Source organism: Pantherophis guttatus, chromosome 3 (assembly GCF_059756535.1).
Source record: "Pantherophis guttatus breed Tessera chromosome 3, ASM5975653v1, whole genome shotgun sequence".
Lineage (NCBI taxonomy): Eukaryota > Metazoa > Chordata > Lepidosauria > Squamata > Colubridae > Pantherophis > Pantherophis guttatus.
In genome coordinates, this window is record NC_142065.1 from 95,085,468 (window position 1) to 95,109,735 (window position 24,268).

Below are 24,268 nucleotides of genomic sequence, written 5' to 3' on the forward strand. Positions count from 1 at the left end.
GTCTAAGGAGGGAATGATCGGTCCATGACAGAGGGTCAATAGATAGAGTCCCCTCCCCACGATCATTTATCCACTGTCCAGAGAGAAAAATAAGGTCGAGTGTGTGTCCTCCAATATGAGTTGGGTCCTGTACAATCTGAGTCAGGTCCATGGCCATCATGGAGGTCATGAACTCCCGCACCAACTCAGATGACTCACCGGCCGATGGCAGATTGAAATCTCCCACAACCAAAAGGTTGGGGAGTTCCACCATCAATTCGGCTAAGACATCTAGTAGTGCGGGCAGGGCTGAGGCCACGCAGCTGGGGGAGAGGTACGTGATCAACAGCCCAGACTGAACTCCAGGGTCCCATTTCAAAAGGAGGAATTCACACCCGCCAACCTGAGGAACAGTGACCTCCCTAGGCCTAAGACTTTCCTTAATAACTACCGCCACTCCTCCGCCCCTCCCCTGGAGTCGTGGCTGGTGTACTGGTTAGTGGTTAGTTACTGGTTAGTGGTTAATTACTGATAAGTGATAGCATGGTGCAAGTTTTCTATACTGTAGCATCATGCTATTTTTCCATTTTTATCTTGTTTTTCCTTATTTTATTGTGGAACAATTTTATGATTATTATACAAAACTGTAGGATTGTTTAATGAAAAAATTACAGAAATCATGCTGTAACTACCGGTATCTATAATAAACTATTCTCCTCCCACCATAATTATCTCACTGCATCTAGCATAACTATAAGAATATTATTTATAAACAATGAAGCAAGTTCTGCCCTAGAAAGAAACTTCATAGAAAAAGTTACTTACGTTTACAGACAGGAGGAGGATGCCAACCAGTTGCAGTGCATTTGGAAACCTTTCCGGGGCTTCCAAAGACAAACCCTTCATTACATATTGTTTCAATTTCATCATTGTACATATAGTGATCTCGTCTATATTGAAGGTAGCCATTCGTCACTTCTGGAGGGAAACACTTAATTTCTATGGAGGAATATGAATGAATGAATGAATGAATGAATGAATGAATGAATGAATGAATAAATAAATAAATAAATAAATAAATAACTTTATTGTCATTGTATGTGTATACACAGTATACCCATAAAATGAAATTCACTTAACACCCAAAGACCAGGTCCAACACACATAATAATCCCCAAACACACCCCACCCACCACAATTCCCCACCCCTAAACCACCCAAACATCCACACAACAGACCAAGTAATACTGTCCAACAGTAATAAAAATAGGTGGTCTATCTTTAACCAACAAGAACATTTATCTGCTCCAGGTCCTTGAGAAATTCTCAATAGGTGAAGAAAGATTAGTTGATTGCAAATGACTTTTCATCATTTTGTTGTTGTAAGTTGCGAAGTCGTGTCTGACCCATCACAACCCCATGGACAACGTTCCTCCAGGCCTTCCTGTTCTCTACCATCCTCTGGAGTCCATTTAAGCTCACGCCTACTGCTTCAGTGATTCCATCCAGCCACCACGTTCTCTGTTGTCCCCTTCTTCTTTTGCCCTCAATATTTCCCAGCATTAGGCTCTTCTCCAGCGTGTCCTTCTTTCCCATTAGGTGGTCAAAGTATTTGAGTTTCATCTTGAGGATCTGGCCTTCTAAAGAGCAGTCAGGGTTGATCTCCACTAGGACTGACTGGTTTGATCACCTTGCAGTCCAAGGGACTCGCAGGAGTCTTCTCCAGCACCATAGTTCAAAGGCTTCAATTCTTTGGTGCTCAGTCTTTCTTATGGTCCAACTTTCACAGCCATACATTGCAACTGGGAAAACCATGGCCTTGACTATACACACTTTTGTTGGCAGGGTGATGTCTCTGCTTTTTAGTCTGCTATCTATATTTGCCATAGCTTTCCTCCCCAGGAGCAACCATCTTTTAATTTCTTGGCTGCAGTCCCCATCTTCAGTGATCTTGGAGCCCAGGAAAATAAAATCTGTCACTACCTCCATTGCTTTCCCATCTCTTTGCCAGGAATTGAGAGGGCCGGATGTCATGATCTTAGTTTTCTTGATGTTGAGTTTCAAGCCAACTTTTGTACTCTCCTTCTTCACCCGCATCAAGACGCTCTTTAGTTCCTCTTCACTTTCTGCCATTAGAGTGGTATCATCTGCATATCTGAGGTTGTTGATATTTCTCCTGGCAATCTAAATTCCAACTTTTGATTCATCATTTATCGACCAGTTATTTATCCAGCCATTTATCGACCACTGATAAATTAATATGGACCTCACTGGGGATCCTTGCCCTAAAGCTGATGCTCTGTTCTCACTTTGTTGCTTAACAGAATAGAATAGAATAGAATAGAATAGAATAGAATAGAATAGAATAGAATAGAATAGAATAGAATAGAATAGAATAGAATAGAATAGAATAGAATAGAATAGAATAGAATAGAAATATATTCATCAAGAATCATAAGATACTAACATAAGATAGTCATAGGATACTAATAAGCAATCAAATCATACTAGGAAACAATAAAACAATATAAATCATAAAGATACAAGCAACATGCTTATAGTAAGAGTGGGAAGAGATAGGTACTAGGAAGGATGAGAAGAATAATAGTAATACAGTCTTAGTAGATAATTTGAAAGTGTTGTGGGAATTAGTTGTTTAGCAGAGTGATGGCATTTGGGGAAAAACTGTCCTTGTGTCTAGTTGTTCTAGTGTGCCCTATAGTATCGTTTTGAGGGTAGAAGTTGAAACAATTTATGTCCAGGATGCGAGGGGTCTGTAGATATTTTCACAGCCCTCTTTTTGACTCATGCAGTATACAGGTCCTTAATGAAAGGCAGGTTGGTAGCAATTGTTTTTTCTGCAGTTCCAATTATCCGTTAAAGTTTGTGTCTGTGTTGTTTGATTGCAGAGCCAAACCAGACAGTTATAGAGGTGCAGATGACAGACTCAATAATTCCTCTGTAGAACTGAATCAGCAGCTCTTTGGGCAGTTTGAGCTTCCTGAGTAGGTGCAGAAAGAACAATCTTTGTTGTGCTTTTTTGATGATGTTTTTGATGTTAGGTGTCCCTTTTAAATCTTGAGATATGATAGAACCTAGAAACTTGAAGGACTCTACTGTTGATACTGTGTTGTCTAGTATTGAAAGAGGTGGTAGTATAGGAGGGTTTCTCCTAAAATCTACCATGAATGTAAAATTAATATATTGTAAAAATTAATATATTGTAAAATTGTAATGTGATTTTACAACACTTAAGGGGGAAAAAGAGAGTGAAATTAGTGCCCAAATGTAAGAACCACCAATGCTGAAGTCATAACGTGATTTCAGTCTGAGACAAAGATTGCCAACTGATTTGTGGATCAATTCTGCCCTTTGCACATATCTTCAAAATAGATTGAGTTGCCCCCTTGTGGGACTATCACCCAAATTTCCCTAAAAGAAACAATTACTTTTTCTATACTTTGTGCCTTAGACACAAACAGTCTTGATGAATTATGTTCCTCTGTCAAAGAAATGCTACATGAAACATTCATTTCTATTTGGCCCCATATTTATTGCTGAGTCATATTACTATGATAGATTGCAGACCGAAGTAAATGTTTGCCTCAGATGATCTTCAGAAGAATAAAGTCCTTCTTTGAAGAAAGACATTTCTAAGTCTGATTAATTAAGATTAAAGGAAGTATAATATGCCATTTGACTCCACAAATTCCAGGAAGCCATGAATCCTGAGTTTTTAATTAATCAAGGATTATTAAAATGTTGAAATTATAAACTTAGTGGCTCTTTTTCAGTTATCCCTTTAAAACTAATCATAGCTAGTTTAGGAAATCAATTCAGTATGATGTAAATAATCCATATATCTAGACGAAAATTGAGGCAATATTTTCTTTTACTTGTTAAAAAAAGGAAGGATGAGTCTTCTAAGACAATGCTTCTTATTCTTGTTCTCCGTATGTCTGATAAAAATGAAATCAAATAAAGACATACAAATACTTCTTTCCCTATTTTACCACAAGGTTTTTAACCAGGTCAGATTGATTGGAGCTGCAATTTTAGGCATGCACAGCAAGAAGACTAAAATGTGTGTAAGATTTCAAAACAACCATGACCATTAGAATCACATACAGACCTTCACATTGAAGCTTTGTACCCCATCCAGTCTCAGTACATAAGGCATCTTGTCTGTCAACATGTGAGTATCCTTCATTACAGGAGAATCGTATTCTCTCACCTTCCTTATAAGTGATCTTTGGAGATAATACGTTTCCATTTTCAATATAGTCTGCCTGGCAAGTTATTTCTAATATAAAATACAAATAAGAGGTTTTTTTCATTAATATTATGTTTATTCACTTGAATTAAAAAATGCTGTATTAGTAAAAAGATTAAAGAAGAAAGAGATATTTTTCTAATTTTAATCTCATTTTTCATCCTAATATGATTCAGGTAGAATCAGGTTGAATAAGTGGTCTTTTTCATACTCATTGGGATGAATAATAATAAATCTACTATTTCACAATCAAATGAAATGCCTTCAGTCTCAACCAGTTTCTTCATGTTAATATTAAACAGAAGTGGGGAGGGGGCTGAGCACTGCAAAGCAGTATCTGCGGACTAGACTTCTCCTTCCATGAATGCTGACTAAAACTCTCCCAGAGGAAGGAGAAGAACTAGTACAACACAGTGCTCCCCAATCCAATCTTTGAAGCCAGCCCAGAAGTTATCCCGATTAAAAGCCAATAAAATACCAAGGAGAGAAAGGATGGCTGCATCCTATTCTCACCACAGGTATGATCAATTCCATTTTAATTCTGTACTCAGGTCTGAAATCTGACTGGAAAAGTCCAGAACTTCCTCCACAGTTCTTTGAAGCAATTGCTTGTTCTTAATAACCTTCCCCAGGAAGGGTAGGTTGGGACAATATGAGACAATATTTGTCCAGCTAATAGTGGCTTCTTGAGAAAAGAGTACACTGCTGGCTCCTTAAGTGAAGGACCATCTTCTTTCCCAAGTAGGAATTTACTTGGAACCAGAACCCAACCATGTCTCACCTGATAGGAGGTCTTAGCCTACCAGGAAGAACATGGATGCATGTATAATACATGGATGTATGTATAATACATGGATGTATTATACTGATGGCCAAACTAATGGTCAGGATTAATAGGTTTTAAACTCCTCCCAGACAATGAAACTAGACTAAGTCTCAATTAATTCCATGGGGCTTCCCTCAAGGTTAGAATGCAGTATAGCGTGAATCCAAACAATTTATCCAACATATGCCTAGCATATTCCTCACAATCCTCCTAAGGCGTATCTGGGTTGCCTTGAACAAAACCACCAACTAAGTGCAATAAGAACAGAATACTATGGACACTTCACTGCTCTTACAACCATGAGATAGGTCTTAGTAACTCACACTCACTTGGCTTCATTTCTTGTTGTCCTCCAATGGTACTCTAGATCTCTCTTCTCCCGTTTCACTTAGAAAGTTCCATTTAGAACCAATTGGGGTTTATCAGTTGTCTGAGGCAGACCAAATTGGTCCAGTCTTTCTGTAGTGGGGAACAGCCCATAGAACTCCAAGCCAATCAAAGAGTGATCCAACCATGACAAAGGAGTGTAATAATCAACTCAGAGTTCACTTAACTTCCCCCTCACTCACCTATACATTCTGGAACAGGTGCACTCCAAGTGCCATCAGCTGTACAAGTAATTTTATTAGCTCCTTTTATTTTGAGCTTTCCAATACATCCAAATATTACTAGATCACCAGATGAAAAATCTTCATTCATTTGAGATTTTGCACCCTGAATAATCCTCACATTTCCTGCTGGTGCTATTGGAGGACATTTGTTGACTGCAAATAAAGTAATATTGTGATATAAAGCTAATTAAGAAATGTTTCAGACTTAGAAAAAAGGAAGCAAGGAGGGAAATGACCAATCATAAATATTTTACAATCTGGTGATGTGCACAGTATAGTTTCTAGCAAAATGGCAAAATTAATGTTTTTTTTTTAATGAAACAAAAACAAAGTCATTTCACCAATCTTACTGTGATCATTAGAAAATACAAATCTATTAAAAATAGATAAGTGGACATATTCTCAATCAGCATAGAAATCTTCTACTCTATCACATTGGGTAATTGAGCAAATAATGGGAGATAGATTACCATGAAGTGTATTATTATTGCAGAAATAGTAACAATGTTTATGTAGAATATATTTAACCAATAAAGACATCAGCAAAGAAATAATTTATGTCACTCATATACCCAACCCTAATACTGAGACATTTTAAAGAAAAATGCACAAAAAGGGGATGGGCCAGTCCCATCAGGGTGAGATGGGTTCTCAAGTAGACTTGAGCCATGCTATGCAGGGCTTTAAAATACCTAGCTGGTAATGGTACTTTTAGAAGATCTTGAATTGCAAATTGAAAAGGAGCCAAAAATGAGATTTCATTAAAAAAAAAATAACTAACTTCAATTTCCAAATCATGGTAAATGAAATGAAACTAACCAAATAGTAATACTGTGTGTTTGGTCAATGACCGGTAAAATTTGAAAAAAAAATACAATGCAAAAATAAAAATCAAATAGACGAGACAAATATTAGTGAAACAAAAATAAAACGACAAATAAAAATGTAACGTACTACATTTTAATTTTTAAATATCTGTCTATGTGTTTTAATTATCTGTGCAAGTATACATCTAAAATATTACAATCTAGGAAGTTAAAATATATATTGTCTAAAACAAGATGGGTAACGTATTAAATCTGAAGTAATGAATAAAAGGTAAGAGGTTATATCTATAACCATTTATGCTTATTTTAATTGTGGTAATCCAGAAAGTGGCTGTTGCACAGGTGATAAAGGATTCTGAATCTTCTAGAAGAAAGTTCATATATAAACTAATGTTTTAAGGAAAGACTATAAGCAGACCTATCTCAGTACAATTTACAATTTAAGAATGCATGAGACTTCCAAGTAATAACAATGATAGACTAGGATGTCTCTGAAGGAGTGGAGATAATATGAGGAAGGCTGACAATTTGGATGACAAGCCTGAGCCACCAGAACCTCCTTGAATAAGGAAAGACCAAGAGACTTCTCACTGTGCTCTGGAACGCTCTTCCATGTGAGGTAACAGCTGGACTTTAAGGACCTTGCAGCTGATTTGTAAATCTGAGTGGCAGGAAGACTCAGGAAAGTCAAAGAGGTCAGATCCCCAGTGGAGCCTTTAAGGACATTGGTTTACTTAAAACTTCACTTCCTTAAGCACATTTGTATCAAAATTATTTTTAATTAAAGGGAAAAATGTTTTTTTGGAATAGCAGAACAATTAACTACTTGGTGAGTGTGAGTGAGCCTTCATTCTGGATTAAAGATACAAATAAAATAACGATTTTAAAAATTTAAAATCAATTGCAGAAAACTTGACAGGAGTTTGTTCTAAATAAGCTTTAAATGGATAAAAAGGACAGTGAAATTTGAAATATTACTTTTATACAGAAGTTTTCAAATTATTTAAGAAATACATATCTTAGTGGGAATACAGATTGTTTAGAGTTTTAGTGAAGAGACAATTGGTAGACTTTTCAAAATAATGAGCTGAAGGAATCTTAAAACAGAACATGTGTCTTTAGAACTTCAAAGTGTCAGAAGGGACTAAAGGCTTAAGGTAATACAGAAAAAGCAAAGCGGGGGGGGAGAGAGAAAGAAACCTCCCTTTTACTTTTGTACTTGGCTCATTTTCTCTTTCTGGATTACAAATAAATGAAATGGATACTACTGGAAAATCAGCAAACTTGGAAAAGGAAGGAGGGGATTGTTAGAGCACCCAAGAAAAAGATGATCACTCCAAAGATTAAAAAAAATAATTGAAAAGTTGGAGAAGAATTTATCTGAATCTGTTAAAAGAGACATGGCTACATTTTAAGGAAGATTGGGAGAAAGATTTGTAAATATGAAGGAGGAAGTGAAAGAAGAGATTAAAAAAAACCTTGAAGAATCTCTAGGACAGTTGACTGGAGAGGTGAAACAAATAAAAGAAAGAAAGAAAGAAAACAAAGCAGAAATAATAAACAGAAAGATGGAAAAAAGATTTACACAATCTTGGCACTATTGGAATTAAAGAAGGAAAAGAATTATGCCTGAGATTCAGAGTGGTTTCAAAAGACCCCAGAACAAGAGTAGGTTGTCCAATCTTTACAAAATTTCTGTAATAGGATGGAGATGATATGCAAGCAGAGACAGATAATGTATACGGGATCAGTATGCATTATGCAAAGTTAAGAAATGCATCAGGGGATTTTCTTATGTACTTTATTAGGAGGAAAACAAGAGATTAAGCTCTCCAGAAGCATTTTAATACCAGGTTGAAGGTCAACACAGATATATATAAATAAGTTCCAATCAGAATACTACCTAAGGAGGGGGGGGATATTTTTGACTGAAAAGCTAAAGCATAAAAAGATATCATTTTGTTGAGACAAATTGGAAGGAGAGATTTTTAATTTTAAACAGTAGAGGTATCAAGCGCCCGAGAATTCAGGAGATGAGGCAGCTCAAATGAAAGCTTAAGATCTCTACAAGAATCTGCCCAACTGACTGTTAAGAGAAATATGTGGGAGATAAGAGAGGCATTCAAGGTGGGTTGGACTTAGATCTTTTATGGGTGTGCAGGGTCTCATGACATATGATGTGTTTTAGCCCTCCCTTGGGCTCAGCCCAGTCATCTCCTACAAGAGGTTCTGACTAACTCAGTTTTAGTATCATGAGATTTCTTAGAAACATTTAAAGAAAACATGGACAACAGGCAAGGAAGTGACAGAAGAAACTATGCAACAGACATGACAAGAAACTAAGGAAGAGGCACCACGCTAAGACTACAAGTATTGACTTTTTCTAGATTTTGGCATATAGACTTTAAATGCCTAACATGAAATATAATGAAGCAAACTCTCCCACTTCAGAAAACAAATTCATTTCATTATTTGAAAAGATTGAAACAATATGTAACTTGTTTAGAAGAAACAGATAGTAGCAGAAATTATTAAAAAAATTTGATTTACAAAAATTTAGGTGAAGAGTTCATTTCAGTGGGAATCAATAAGAGAAACTGAATGGTTTTGAAACTCACAACTAAAGTCAGAAATGATATTGCTTGATAACCATGGCAGTTTGTGGGAATTGAAGTCATTTTTACTACTCTGATCCCTAATAATGTTGAGAGCCTACTTACTTTCACAATGAGGAACCTCATTGGTCCATCCATTTGCTCGACAATCACGGTAATTATGTTGGCTGAGCATCTTATACCTAATAATTAAAAAAAAATAGTGAACTAAACACACTAATACTGCAAAAGGATTATATATCAAGGCATATTTTATAATAATTTAGAACATACTGAGAAGAGGCATTATTTTAATTATTACTGATCGTTCTTGGAAATGTAGAAGAGTTTACCTGAAACAAGTTTGGTATTTATTCCCAGAGTTAGAAAAAGATGAGAAACTCATTCTCCCCAACTTTTAAATTTATTTTCCATTCCAAAAGTTTTGAAAATATCACCAAATTCAAAACCACTTCTGGATATACACTATTGTATTTCCAAAATAGAGTTTGATATTCAAGTTTAAAAAAAAAAAACAAGAGAAGAGGGGAGAGAGAGAGAGAGAAAGATGAGAGGGAAAGACAGAGTAGGGGAGAGAGAGGGGGTGAGGGAGGGAGAAAGCATGCTGGATTCATATTAGTGATCTGCGGGATTTAAAATTATGAATTTAGTGGTCCTTAAGGTCTGTAAGGTTGGTGAGCCCTGATATAAAGGAAATATTGTATCCCATGGGAAAAAGTTCCATATTTTAAGAAGTACTGGAACAAAATTTCAGATTTTTTAAAAAAACAACTCAGTACTAGTATCTCACTGTAATAAAGTATTTTAAAGGTTTGGAATGAAAATCCCAGGAAGCATTCTCTATATTAGAGCTCTCTCTTGTAGTAAGAGGTATATTAAATGAAAATCAGCAGCTAAAAGATATACGTTATTGATATTACAATTACAATATTTTATAAAATACAAGATATAGCATATCTTATATAAATCTAAAATGTATTAAAATTGCAGTCTGTTTTAACCAGACTAAATGTCTTATTTGGATTTCTCAGACAAATACAAACATGTACATATGTAGTACAGTGAAAAGTACAAATGCTCAAAAAGTATAAATGAAACTTTCAATTAATTATCCCTTGTATAGGAGTGCCCTCATGTGGTCCAAATATTTAATGAAGAGAGAGATAAAATTTAAGAGTATAATAACATTGTGTAGCAACACTGCAAAATTATGTCTCTTACAAAAATACATATTATATTCCAGAGAAAACCAATATGCAATAAAACAAATTCAGATGAAACAAGTGGGGTAATTCTACGTTCAGTCACCAAGAAACCAGCACAGTCAGATGTTTATATCACTAAAATACGGGAGAAGAAAGCAAAATAAAAAATAGACAACAATAATATTGTTGTCTATTTTCACTTATATGGCTATGATATTCGGGTTTCTCACACAAATTCAAAAGTAAAAAAAGTGCAGAATTTCTTTTCAGTATGTCATTGCACAAATACAGCTTATAAACATTTTAGTCAATAATGAAAAATAAGGTCACTTTGAAAAACAAATTGAGCTGCTTTGAGTTATAAATTTGAAATGCAGAAATCCCAATATTGTAAAAAAAAGGCATGTGGCATAAAAGAAAGTGAAGATATTACTAAGAAAGCAGTAAAACTTTGATATAAAATACAGTGAAAACTGAAAGTTATAGTTTGTCAATGTGATGTTATTATGGTTAGCTTATGGCAAAGGATGTAAATCTCCTTAAAGATTTATAATCTATCAGATGTCCTCAAATTCAAACTGCTGCTCCCCAGGAAAAATATTTATTTTATTATTTTCTACATTGGATTTTTGACAATAAAATTAATGGCCTCCCTAGCATAACACTGTATTTTTCAGCCCTTGCTGTTTTTAACTTTCTATTTTCCAAGTTCCACCAAGCCAAACTTCTATGGATCCTCCTAAACACACAAACATGACATAGTTCTTTATCCACTATCTCATTATCAGGGAGATTATCTCAACATACAACATAGCCTTACAAAAAGCTTGGACATCTGAGAGAGAAGCAAATATTCTCTTAACTACAGTGCTGTCAGAAAAATCAAAGACATAATAAGAGAAGATGAGATTATGGTTTCATTAGATGTCACAGCACTCTTTATATTCATAGACCCATAGAAATAATCCATGACAGCAATACTCCACAACACACTTGACCCAACTAAATACACTAAGAATGAAATTCCCAGAATCATGAACCTCATCAATTTCTGCCAGTACCTTATTTCATTTTGATGGACAAATATACCAACAAATCAGAGGTACAGCCATGGAATCTTCATTCTCTAGACTCATAGCAGAGACTGTAATGCAGTGTCTAGAGGCTATAGCTACAACACATACAACCAAAAATAAGGCATCTGGCATGTAGATGACACTTTCCTCATAACATAAAAGGAACAACTAGTGAAGACGCATGAAATATTCAACATCATCTTCAAAGAAATTAAATCCACAATGGAAGAAACACACTTAATTTCCTTGATGTCCTCATTAGCAGAAGAAATGGCAGCAAATTAGAAACACAAGTCTATCAAAAACCAACCACACTAACCAAGTGTTCCACTACTAAAATAATAACCCAATCTCCCGTAAGAGGAGCTGTATACTCATCTGTATACATTGTATACTGTATACTATATACATTGTATACTCCAGCTGTATACATTATTCAGATGAGCACAAATATTCTGCAGTAATGCAGAACATGAGAAAAAGAAAGCAGGCCATCTATCCATCTTCTAATAAAATGGATATCTGCACAATTTTATGAAAAAGTGCTTGATCACCCAATCCAGTACAGCAAAACCCAACATGTCTATGAAAAAGGGTAACACTGCCATACATCAGAAATAATCAACATAACACAGAATAATGCTTTTAAGGTACAATACGGAAAAGATTGCAACTTGATCTTAAGGGGAAAAAAACACTTCTTCAAATTGGTTTGACAGTAAAACCATTTATTCATAGAACTGGTGCACTCTTCTTCATTGTAGTTATTTAAGTGAAGTCTAGGCAGCTATATATTGTAGATGAATGTTTTAATTGGTATTTGTTCACTGAGCCTCTTCCACTTTTATGATTCCAAGAGTGAAGTGTTCCAATACACTTCAGGAGGATTATAGCTAAAAAAATCCATGACATTTGAGGATCACACATTCAGTATTATATTTCCTGAGAATAATTGCATCTGAATAAATAAGGATTTCATATATAAAATAAAGGAATGAGTGGAATTAGATGACTTGTCTATCAGGGTTGAGGACAGCACTCTCATATTTCAGTTGCTTGTACTTGTATAAGCACAAGCATTTTTTTAAAAAAAACAATATGATATTTATTTAGGTGTTGGCTTTTTACTCCCTAACAAGAACAAGTCCATAATTTTTACTTGAATAGATCTAGAATCCCACTGAATGCCTAAAGATGGAAAGGATGGACTTCTGCTAATGTTGAGATGTTTCTTAAATCAGTGTCTACCCTCTTGATGGCCAGACAAGAGCTATAGATTACATTACATCAAACTCTCTTCTTGCCCCAATCTTAAAGTGTATATATATATGTATGCATATATACATGTGTGTATGTATGTTCATGTGCATGTGTGTGTGTTTATCTTTCCTTTGAAATATGACTCAAAGTATCAAACATATCAAATATTCAGTTTGAGTTTTATCCTTGCCTTCTTTCCCTGCCAAACATATTTCAAAACCATTTTATTTAAATCTGCAAAAAATTCCTTACCCAGCTTTACAGGAATTGTCTGAAAAAAATACAAGATTCTAGGTAAAATATTCATCTTAATAGTTGCAATTCTACCAATCAAAGATAACTGCAAGTTTCTCCATTTCACCAGATCCTGTCCTATCTTAATCTTATTATAATTATTTTCTTTAAGAGAACTACATCTTGCTGTTAATTGAATCCCCAAGTATTTTACCTTATTTGTGACCTGCATCTTGGAGATCTCCCTCAATTCTTCTTTTTGTTTTTTTAACATATTTTTAGTCATTAACTTCATCTTCTCTTTATTAATTTTCAAACCAGCAACCTCCCCAAATTCACCTATTTTTTCTATCAATTTATTTATTGATAGTAATGGTTCTTCAACAATAAAAACCAGGTCATCAGCAAAGGCTTGTAATTTAAATTCTTCCTTTCTAATTTTCATTCCTTTTATCTCTTTTTCTTCTCTAAACTTTCTATTCAACACTTCCAACGTCAGTATAAATATTCCTTTGAAATATGACTCAAAGTATCAAACATATCAAATATTCCTGCCTACTATGTTCCCCAAAAGGAAACCTAGAATTCAGAGTCTCTTAGTTTCTAAGCCAACATCTTTATCACTACACCAAACTGTGCATCTATCTGTGTGTTTGAATGACATGAACTGGTCCCCCCCCCCCATTATCTCTCTTTGGCTTCCTTTTTCTCTTGTAGACTAGCCACATATCAAGATCTACATGCAGGCAAGAGAGGATTCTATAGGGATATATTACAAACTCCCACATTAGAATACAATATAAATGCATTATCATTTTGGAAGACAGAGCTTTTGTTTTCCTTAATACACAGGTTGTATATAATGAATAATTAGAACAGGGAAAAACAATTATAAAAACATTACCCTTCATGACACTTATAAACAACACGGGCACCAAAAGTAAAATCCTCTCCCTGGGTAAGTTCAAAACTGGCAAAATCAGAATCTCCAGGACTGCCACAAGATTTTCCTGAAAATTAAAATAAAATGTAATACAATACAATATAACAAGAAAATTAGCATTTGGGAAGCCCTTAGACTGCCCAGAGCTTGAATCTCCCCTTGCCTATTTCACATTTCCTATCTCATTGTTATTATGAACTAAACCTGGTCTTACTATTTTCAGAATTCCTGCACTCCTGCTTCACCTCATTGCTGTGTACATTCTGATATTCTGAATGATATGTAATTATATGAAATGCCTTTCATTAAGACATTACATGGCAAATTCAAAGTTTTTACTCATGGAAATCCTTCTGGCATTCAGTCTGAAAGGCAACTTCTATTTTTAATTATAATAATGTAATTCATGGCACTCAGTATCAAGTAAAAACACAATATAAAGGGAAACAGACTATTTATTTATTTAGAAAATTTATACAGCCACCTACTTGCTCACAGTGACTCTAGGTGGCTTAAAAGCAATAAAAGCACAGCATAGAAAATAAAATAAAAAAAGCAAAAAAACAATAACAGTCCTATCCATCCCAGTGACAACACACAGTCAAATTAGCCATTTGATGGGTCATTCCACTCTGGTTTTCCCAGGCCATCTGGCAAAACCAAATGTTCAGGGAAAGAGTGTCAAAGTGGGGGCTAGTCTAATTTCTTTTCCAAAAGGATGGAGTCATCATAGAAAAAGCCCTTCTTCTGAATCCCACCAGGTGTACCTTCTTAGGGGTTGGGACCCGCAATATTCATTGCCTCCCTGCTCTAGTAGTTGGGTGAATCCTACTTTGAACATATGCAAAGACCTAGCTTTCTGAAGAAGTTTGTAATATTGGGGAAAGTAGAAGAATAGAATAGAATAGAATAGAATAGAATAGAATAGAATAGAATAGAATAGAATAGAATAGAATAGAATAGAATAGAATTTATCTCCGGTGCAAAAGCTCTATGTATGCGCAAAGCAACAGAGTAATAATCATCATAATACTACCAATAAGAGGAAATATTAAAGAAGATGAGAAGGATAATAATACTACAGACATACAATATAGGTAAATATACTTAGATATATGACAGTCCTGTGAGAATAAGGTATTCAGCAGAGTGATGCCATGAGGGAAAAAACTGTTCCTGTGTCTAGTTATTTTGGCATGCAATGCCCTATAATGACATCCTGAGGGGAGGAGTTGATGTGAGAGGTCTGTAGCTATTTTCTCAGCCTTCTTTCTGCTCTGCTCAATATACTGGTATTCTATGAAAGGCAGGCTGGTTGCAATTGTTTTTTCTGCAGTCCCAACTATTCATTTGAGTCTGTACCTGTCCTGTTTGGTTGTTGTACCAAACCAGACAGTTATAGAAGTACAAATGATAGAGTCAGTAATTCCTCTGTATTACTGTATCAATAACTTCTGGGGCAGTGTGAACCTTTTGAGTTGACACAGGAAGAACATTTTTTGTTGTACCTTTTTAATGGTGGTTCTAATGTTAGGAGTCCATTTCAAACCCTGGCAGTAAAGTGAATGGACACAGTTACAGCAATGATGACTTCACTTTTGGAAACCTGAGACAAGTTGGGGACAGATTGTCCAGGAAAAAAATCTATCTACATGACCACTAAGAGCCAACATCAGCTTGATGGCTTATAATCAAAAATACTAATCGGAAATGGTAAAAAATACTTTTTCAACATTTCAGTATCCTTCTTCACAGGTTTTTGCAAAACATTATTTTATTTCTTACCTGTGCAGTTCTTAGTAGGTGGCAATCGTTGCCAGACTCCATCATTACATTGAAGTTTAATAGGCCAAGCTTTAGCATATCCAGGGCGGCATTTATATGATATTATGTGTCCATGTTCATATGTCTCTGCAGTCAATTCTTCCATAGGTTGTTCACGTTCCCTTCTAGCAGGTGGTCCACATGCATTTTCAGCTAAATGCCAATGAAAAAGAAACAGCATTTAGCAAAACCTAGCTGTCAAATCTTGTTCCATAGCTTTTAAAAAATATTTTACTTTTAATTTCAGCTTTTCCCCCCAGTTTGGTAGATATTTTATTTATATTGTATTCAGATATGAGATCTAGAGGCCATTTAACTCCAGAACAGTTTATTCTAAAAAGCAGAAAACTAAACCAAACGAAATGTGTTTAGTCCCAAAGGTTTTTAAACACTTCTCAAATATTATCAGCGTGGGAACCAAATACGTTTCTGAGAGGATATTATTGGACCAGGAGGACCTGCTCACTGTCAGTCGTGCTTTTGTACTTTCCTATCTGGACTACTGCAGTGCTTTCCACATGGAGCTGCTCTTGAAAAGCACTTCAGCTGGGGCAGAATAAGGCAGCCTGGGTGGTAAATGGTGTTGGTTACTTGGTGCATGTAACACCACTACTTTGTGAACTGCAATGGTGGCTGATGTTCTTCGAGGTGCAATTCAATGTGCTGGCTATCACCTTTAAAATCGTTTTTATGACTTGGAACTGAGTTACTTGGATGAAGATCTCTTCCTGGTCACTTTTATCCATCTGATCTGACCTGGCAGGCTAGTATATTCTGGGAGCCATCGGCTAAGAAATTCTAGTTGGACCCAGAAGGCAAGCTTTTTCTGCCATAGTAGAAACATTCTACTCTGCAACATTCTTGGCCTCTCATGAGGCCCTAATGGGGTGGTTCTGTGCCTAGGCCTTTACAATTGTGTAAAGAGACCAATCTCCTAGTTGTCTTAACAATTAATGATTGTGATTTTTACCCCTCTGATGCTATGCCGGTATGAAAGAAGGGCCTTGGGAGGGGCATGAGCAGAAGTCTCGGGTGGAATGTAAATGGAGGCCCAGGAAGCACATGAATGGAGGCCTTGGCCATGTTGTGAGAGAAGCCATGGCTGCATCAGTGAGATAAGGAGTGTAAATGGTTTTGGCCATTATAGTAGTTGTGCACAGTGTGATGAGCAGCAGCACCTGGCTGTAATAACCTGGCTGTAATAACAAACATTGAAGCTAGACTTCAAAGATTATATCCGTGATGGTGAACCTATGGCACGTGTGCCAGAGATGGCATGCAGCACCCTCTCTGATGGCACACGAGCCGTCGCCCCAGTTCAGCTCCGCTGTGCATGCATGCATGCCTCCCGCCGGCCAGCTTGTGTTCGGGTCTCTGCCATGAATACACAGGGGGCGGGGCATGCGCTGGGTGACAGCATGCACAGGGGGCGGGGCGCTTGCAGGGGGTACACATGCACTGGGCACATGCAGGGGCCGCATGCACGGGGGTGGGGCACATGCACAGGGGCTGCATGCACATTGCATTTTGGGGGTTTGGGCACGAGTGCACGCTTTGGGCATTCGGTCCGGAAAAGGTTAGCCATCACTGGCCTATACCAATAAAGATCCAGTCAAATTGGTGGAGTTAGTTTCCTGACCTGGACTACCTCACTCACCTCACGAAGAGTGCATAGATCACTCTTCGATTGCCTTTGGACTATCTCAAAGGCAATCAAAGAGTGATCTATGCAGGGTAAAAGATTGATGACAATATTCTCCACTGTCAAATCATATTGCATGTGACTTTAAAATGTGACCATTAGTATGCATGAGGCTTTCAATGTCCTGAAATAGGTCCACAGTTGCCAGGAAACAAATTAAAATTAAAAGAACAGTTTTGGGTATGTCTGGCAATTACATGGAGAAAACGTGCAATTTTCTTGATGACATTTTCAGAGATGGTTTGCCATTGCTTTCTTCCTAGGTTGACAGAGAATGACTAGACAGAACGACTAGCTTAAAATTACCCTTCTGGATTCTCTAGCTAATGCACAATTGGAAGGCAGATTTAAGCTGGTCCATATTTGTTTTTTGTTTTTTTTGAATTTTTTTTTTAAATTTTATACACAAACAAACATTTAATACATCAGTCATTCCTTCCATGTGACATCTCGGTGTTTTCTCCATGACTTCGTCTTTTTGTTGTTTCTTCTGTCTTCATTTTCACTTTGTCTATTACAACATTTCTCCAAAAGTACAATATTCTAATTATACCATTTTCTTACATAACTATTAGTTTGCTTATCTATATCTCTTTACTAACCAATGGTAAAATTGATCCCGTATCTTAAAATATTCTGAATCCTCTCTTTCTTTAATTATCAAAGTTAATCTATTCATTTCTGCACAGTCTAAAAAATTTTTTAATTACTTCTCCTTCCAGAGGTATTTTCTCTGCTTTCCAATTTTGTGCAAAAACAATCCTTGCAGCTGTTATTACATGTATAATCAAATAAATATTTTCTTTACTAATTTTCTCTGGGATGTATTTGTTGATGCTATTTACTATAAATAGATTTAATCTGACATGCACAGATTTTAAAATGACCCCGGGGACTGCTGGGAAGGCAGGCAAGCGTGGCAAGGCCACCCAGTTGTGGGGAAGAGAGCTAGCAGCTTACTCCCTTCCCCAAAGCCCTGCCATGCTTGCCTGCCTTCCACGCTGCCTTCCCGGCATTCACACAGCTAGCTTGCGAAGTCAGGCAAGCGGAAGGCCACATGGAAGGCAGACATGCATGGCAGCTTACTCCCTTCCTGAAGCCCTGCCATGCTTGCCTTCCTTCCACGCTGCCTTCCCGGTGTCCCCATGGCCAGCTTGCCACCCACCCCGACCCCGCTTCCCTTTTACCTTTCTTTAATGCGCCCCACTTCTCTCCCCAAACCTCCGGAGGTGGCGTTCTCCGGGCCGCAAAGCCCTCGAAGCGGCTGCAGGAGGGGGAAAAGGGGGGAAAAAGCCTTGGCCTCTGTAGCCTCTTGAAGGAGGCTTGTGTGGGTGTGTGTGTTTGGCAGTGCTGAAGTGAGCCACATGAAGGGAGTCCGCTGGTAACCACGCTGGCTGCGATCATCCTCTTGCCTTTGGCTGCCGCTGCTGCCGCCACCTCTGCCTCTTCCTTCTCTCTGCCAACAGAAGTTGGAAAGGAAAAGGCAATTGCTTTGCCGAGCAGTTCTCCACGTTTCCATCCCAAGTCAGCCGCCCTCACTGGAAATGCGGCGAAACACTCGGCAAAGCAACTATCTTTTCCTCTCCGACTTCTCTTCCTTCAGAGAAGGAAGAGGCAGAAGTGGCAGTGGCAGCAGAAGGCAAGGAGCCGATCGCATGGCTCACTTCAGCGCCGTCAAACACACACACATGGAAGCCTCCTTTGAGAGGCTTCAGAGGCCAAGGCTTTTTTTTCCTTTTCCCCCTCCTGCAGCCACCTCGAGGGCTTTGCAGCGCAGAGAACGCCACCTCCCAAGGTTTGGGGAGGGAAGCAGGGTGCGTTAAAGAAAGGTAAAAGGGAAGCTGGGTGGGATGGGATTTGGTCCCCCCCCTCTTGCGATCCTCTTCCAAGCACAGATGGTTCCTCCTTTAATACTTGGTCCTGCACTTGACCTGGCTGGACAGTGCCCTCCTGCCTGTTCTTCCTTCTCCTGACAGGCTGCGGAGACCAAAGGTCTGGAGGGGGGGGCTTTGTTGCTCAGGCTGAGAAGCGACGTGAGACAGCGAGCCAGCTTTGCCAGCTGAGGAACTCTGGGAGTTGAAGTCCCCAAGACTAAAAGTTGCCAAGGTTGGAGACCCCTGCCCTAGACCACTTTAGGAGCAAAATGGTGGGTTTTGCTGACATTTCAGGAGGAAGGGAGGGAGGGAGGGAGAGAGAGAGAGTGAGAGAAATAGAAAAAGAGACAAAGAGACAAAGAAAGAAAGAGAAAGAAGGAAAGAGGGAGAGAGAAAAAAGAGAGACAAAGAGAAAGAAAGAAAGAAAGAAAGAAAAAGAAAGAAAGAAAGAAAGAAAGAAAGAAAGAAAGAAAGAAAGAAAGAAAGAAAGAAAGAAAGAAAGAAAGAAAGAGGAAGGGAGAGAGAGAAAGAGAGAAAGAAAGAAGACAGAAAGAAAGAAGAAGATGGGGGGGAAGAGAGAGAGAGAGAGAGAGAAGAGGAAGGAAGGACCACAAACCCTGGCACTAGACGTGGCTTCAGAATACGCTTTGAAACAGGACAGCAATCTAGGGCTGGGAGGGACCTTTGAGGCAATCTAGTCCAACCCCATGCTCCAGCAGGAAACCTTACATCATCTGGATTATTTTGGTGCTTTTAACAGAGAGGAAAATTGCCAGAAAGGAGAAGGAGTTTACTAGGACAAGGCTACCATGCAGAGGAAGGCAGAGATAGTCCTTGATTTATGACCAGAATTGAGTCCATAATTTTGGTTGCTAAGCAAGAGTGTTGTTAAGTGAGTTTCACCACATTTTACTCTATCCATGATCTCTCCTGGCTCTAACAGTCATGTGCAGGCTACGGAAGAACATCTGAAGGTGTGTGTAATGTTCTAAATGTACAGAAGTTATAGTTACATGTGTGACAGAAAGTGGACTCTGGGTGTGTTTTTCCAAATGTAGTAAGTGAAGTTGAATGTGTATAGTTTTAGAAGAGGTGTGTGTGTGTGGGTGTGGGTGTGTACATACACATACAGTATATATAGTAGATAATGTATCTTTTTGTGTGCCTATATGCACTATACTATGTAATATGCATTTACACAAATGGCATATATACATAGTATTAAATAGTATATGTTCAATAGTGGTAAATAAATAGACAGGAAAATTGTATCTCGTTGAGACCTTTGAGGCAAGCAGAGGCCAGGCACCCTAACCCTAACCTTTGATGTGAGTGACATCAAGTTGGCCACGCCTACCCTGTCACATGGCCACCAAGCCACACCCACCCTGTCACATGACCACCAAACCACGCCCACCAAACAAACCACGCTCACAGAACCGGTAGTAAAAAAATTTACAACCCACCCCTGCTCCATACCACCTTCATCAGTGCTGACTCCTGGCAACTTCCTGAACTAAGGCCTGCAGTTTTCTTGGCAAGATTTCAGGAATAATTTGCCTCCTTCCCAGAGCTGAGAAAGCATGACTGGCCCAAAGCTTTTTGCCAAACGCAAACGTTTTCTGGTTTCTAACCTGATGCCTCCTACTGTTATCTATTTTTTTAAATTGGCAACTACAATGATGTTTGATTGCATTCCTCCATCACCACATCACATCACACCTAGAATATGTCATATAAAGGTAAAGGTAAAGGTCACACATATGTGCTAGTCGTTCCCGACTCTAGGGGACGGTGCTCATCTCCATTTCAAAGCCAAAGAGCCAGCGCTGTCTCCGTGGTCATGTGGTCCACGGATGTGGATGTGGTCATGTGGCCAGCATGACTAAATGCCAAAGGCGCACATAATGCTTTTAACTTCCCACCAAAGGTGGTCCCTATTTTTCTACTTGCATTTTTATGTACTTTCGAACTGCTAGGTTGGCAGAAGCTGGGACAAATAACAGGAGCTCACCCCATTATGCAGCACTAGGGATTTGAACCGCTGAACTGCCGACCTTTCGATTGACAAGCTCAGCATCCTAGCCACTGAGCCACCAGACAGTATTTCAGGTAAGTCATGTGTTGCTGTGAAATATTTCTATTCTCAATTATTGATTCATGTCAAATTGTGACTAATATTTTCATTCTGATGCCCAACTGTTCCACCACATATAGTTAAATATTGCAACAATTCAATTGATTAAAACATTTAACGAACAATTCTATATACTTCTAGTCTGAAATATAAAAGAAAAAATTACTTCAAAGGAACTTTGTAGTAGAATATTGCAGACAAAATGCTCCAGTTTTAATGGGAGTAATTAGACAAATTAGACACATAAAATGTTGCCCTTCACAACTGTTACATGTGACTTATCTATCCAAACTACAGCAATAATCTGAAGACCATCCCTGAGAAAAGATTCTTATGTTTTTAAGTAACCTATAAGATTAAGCAATGATTTGGTCACTAGAGGGTGCTGTTACATAGTAAAAACATATCGTGATTGACCAGAGAGAGGCCAAATGCCAAAAGGCCATTCAAAGTGAATGACTACAAGTTTCATTGCAGTAAAAATGTTTATGGACTATAATTCAAAGTGGATTGGACTGTAATCCACAAATACCTAAACCATCATAAAAGAATCCACCTATAACATGGATTAAGGTAAAGGTAAAGGTTCCCCTCGCACATATGTGCTAGTCGTTCCCGACTCTAGGGGGCAGTGCTCATCTCCGTTTCAAAGCCGAAGAGCCAGTGCTGTCCGAAGAAGTCTCCATGGTCATGTGGCCAGCATGATTAAACACCAAAGGTGCATGGAACGCTGTTACCTTCCCACCAAAGGTGGTCCCTATTTTTCTACTTGCATTTTTTACGGGCTTTCAAACTGCTAGGTTGGCAGAAGCTGGGACAAGTAACGGGAGCTCACCCGTTACGCAGCACTAGGGATTCGAACCGCTGAACTGCCAACCTTTTGATCAACAAGCTCAGCATCTTAGCCACTGAGCCACCGCGTTCCCCTAACATGGATTAGTGTGTCAATTTCTTTAGAAATCATTCAAAATTTGAACCATCATTTTGTGTGCCTTTCTGTTGTGGCCCGTATGTGGCCTGTACAACTAGTAGCTGATTCAAACAGCGAGGAGGCTGGTGTGGTGCTGCGCCAGCAGCCTGTGCAGCTGGCACTCGAGTCGGACAATGAGGAGGCTAGAGAAGATGTGGTGCCAGAGGCGGGGATTCAGCCAGGGCCTTCAGAACCTCCAGAAGCTCCCTTAAGTGAAGAGGACAAAGAGGAGGAGCCTCTTCTCGATGCACGGGTGTGCAGAGCTGCCAAAAGGCAGGAGTGGCTCCTCAGGAGGCGGTCTTCTTGAGAGTAAGGTTTGGGGCTAATTGGCCACTTCCTTAGCCTATTTAAGGAGGAACGCCAACTGAAGCAATTTGTAGGAAACAACTTCGTTCACATACCTTCGTGTCTTGTCTTGCTTATCTTATCAGCTTCCTGCAAATTGCTTCTGGGCACTCTGCCAACCATAGTAAGCTTTCAGTTATTATTCTTTGAATTCTTGGCGGCTGTTAATGCAATTAATTAACAGCCATTGTTATAAAAGACTGGTTTATTTAGTAAACTAAGGTTTGAAAGGACTTTCTGTGTGCTGCGTTCTTTGGGGTCCGTAACTGGGGCAGAACAAAGGAAAGATGAATAAGAGGAGCTAATGGTCTTTGTCTTTTCATAACTGGAGGAACAACCTTTTCCTTCAGTCTTACACAATTAATTGTGTCAGTGATTATAATTATTAACAAATGATTCAGTCTGAAGAACTTGAACATTGACGATGGCTATTATCAACTGAGTTTTGCCTTCCTTATTTCTTTCCTTGTTAAAAGTTCTGGAGAATTCATATTTCATGTATTATATTGGATCATTTTTGTTTATTTATTTATTTTCTTCAATTTATATAGCCAGCCATGTCAGAATCATGAGTTTGGGCAGCTCACGTTAAAACCATAAAAAACAAATAAAAACAAAATAAAAACAATTAAAACAAATTAACCAGAAACATAAAATGCGAGAGAAGACCAGCCAGCAGCCTGTGTGAACAATATAGCCCTTTTACAGGCTCCAAACCTCTATGGCCATGATGGCGAACCTATGGCACATGTGCCACAGGTAGCACATGGAGCCATATCTGTGGGCATGCGAACATTGCCCTAGCTCAGCTCCAGCGCACATGTGTGAGCCAGCCAGCTGATTTTTGGGCCTTCTGGTCCTACCGGAAGTCGAGAAATGGGCTGTTTCTAGCCTCCAGAGGGCTTTCAGAAGTGTGGAGAGGGCCGTTTTCGCCCTCCCCAGTCTCCAAGAAAGTCTCTGGAACTTGGGGAGAGCAAAAAACGGAAGTCGGGAAACGGGCTGTTTCCGGACTCCGGAGGGCCTCTGGGGGGATGGGGAAGGCCATTTTTGCCTGCTGTATGGGATTCCCAAGCCTGATGGCACAACCATGTCTCTAGGGAAGTCCTAAAGGCCAATAGGGTTGTGACCAATCTAACCTTGGGAGACTTAATGCTCCAAAAGGTGGTTTGATCCAACTAAAAAGTATTACCTAGCTGTGGTCCTTGGATCTTCTTCTTATGGACTAACATACAAATGGTTGCTCATCATAATCAACTTTATATATGTTATCTTTTTTTCTTCTGTTGTTGATATGAAAAATGATGTTTTGGCAAATCTTTTGCTATTATTTTTTATCAGTTCTTTCTGCAATGAATAATACTTCAAAGCCAGAAATAATCTATTTTCTGATCTTTTTTGTTATCTGTTTTTTGTTTTGTTTTTTTTAGTAGATTTGTGTTACTGTTGACTTATAATGACTGCCTGGACTAGTTCCTGCAGTTTTGTTTGCAAGATTTTGAAAGTGGTTTGCCATTGCCTTCTTTCTACAGCTGAGCAAGAGTGACTGGCCAAGTTGGTTTCGTGTCTA

General features: G+C 38.3%; 1 protein-coding gene across 2 annotated transcripts in view; it reads right to left on the reverse strand.

Annotated features, from left to right (window-relative positions):
* Positions 1-24,268, reverse strand: part of LOC117677318 (complement factor H) — a 76,885-nt gene that overhangs the window by 47,590 nt on the left and 5,027 nt on the right. For both annotated transcript variants that reach the window (XM_087890078.1, XM_087890077.1), the window contains exons 2-7: positions 15,635-15,826; positions 13,811-13,916; positions 9,237-9,313; positions 5,648-5,842; positions 4,112-4,282; positions 805-978 (exon numbers count right to left, since the gene is read on the reverse strand). In XM_087890078.1, the coding sequence (XP_087746204.1) occupies positions 805-978; positions 4,112-4,282; positions 5,648-5,842; positions 9,237-9,313; positions 13,811-13,916; positions 15,635-15,826 (915 nt within the window). The remainder of the gene's footprint in view (positions 1-804; positions 979-4,111; positions 4,283-5,647; positions 5,843-9,236; positions 9,314-13,810; positions 13,917-15,634; positions 15,827-24,268) is intronic.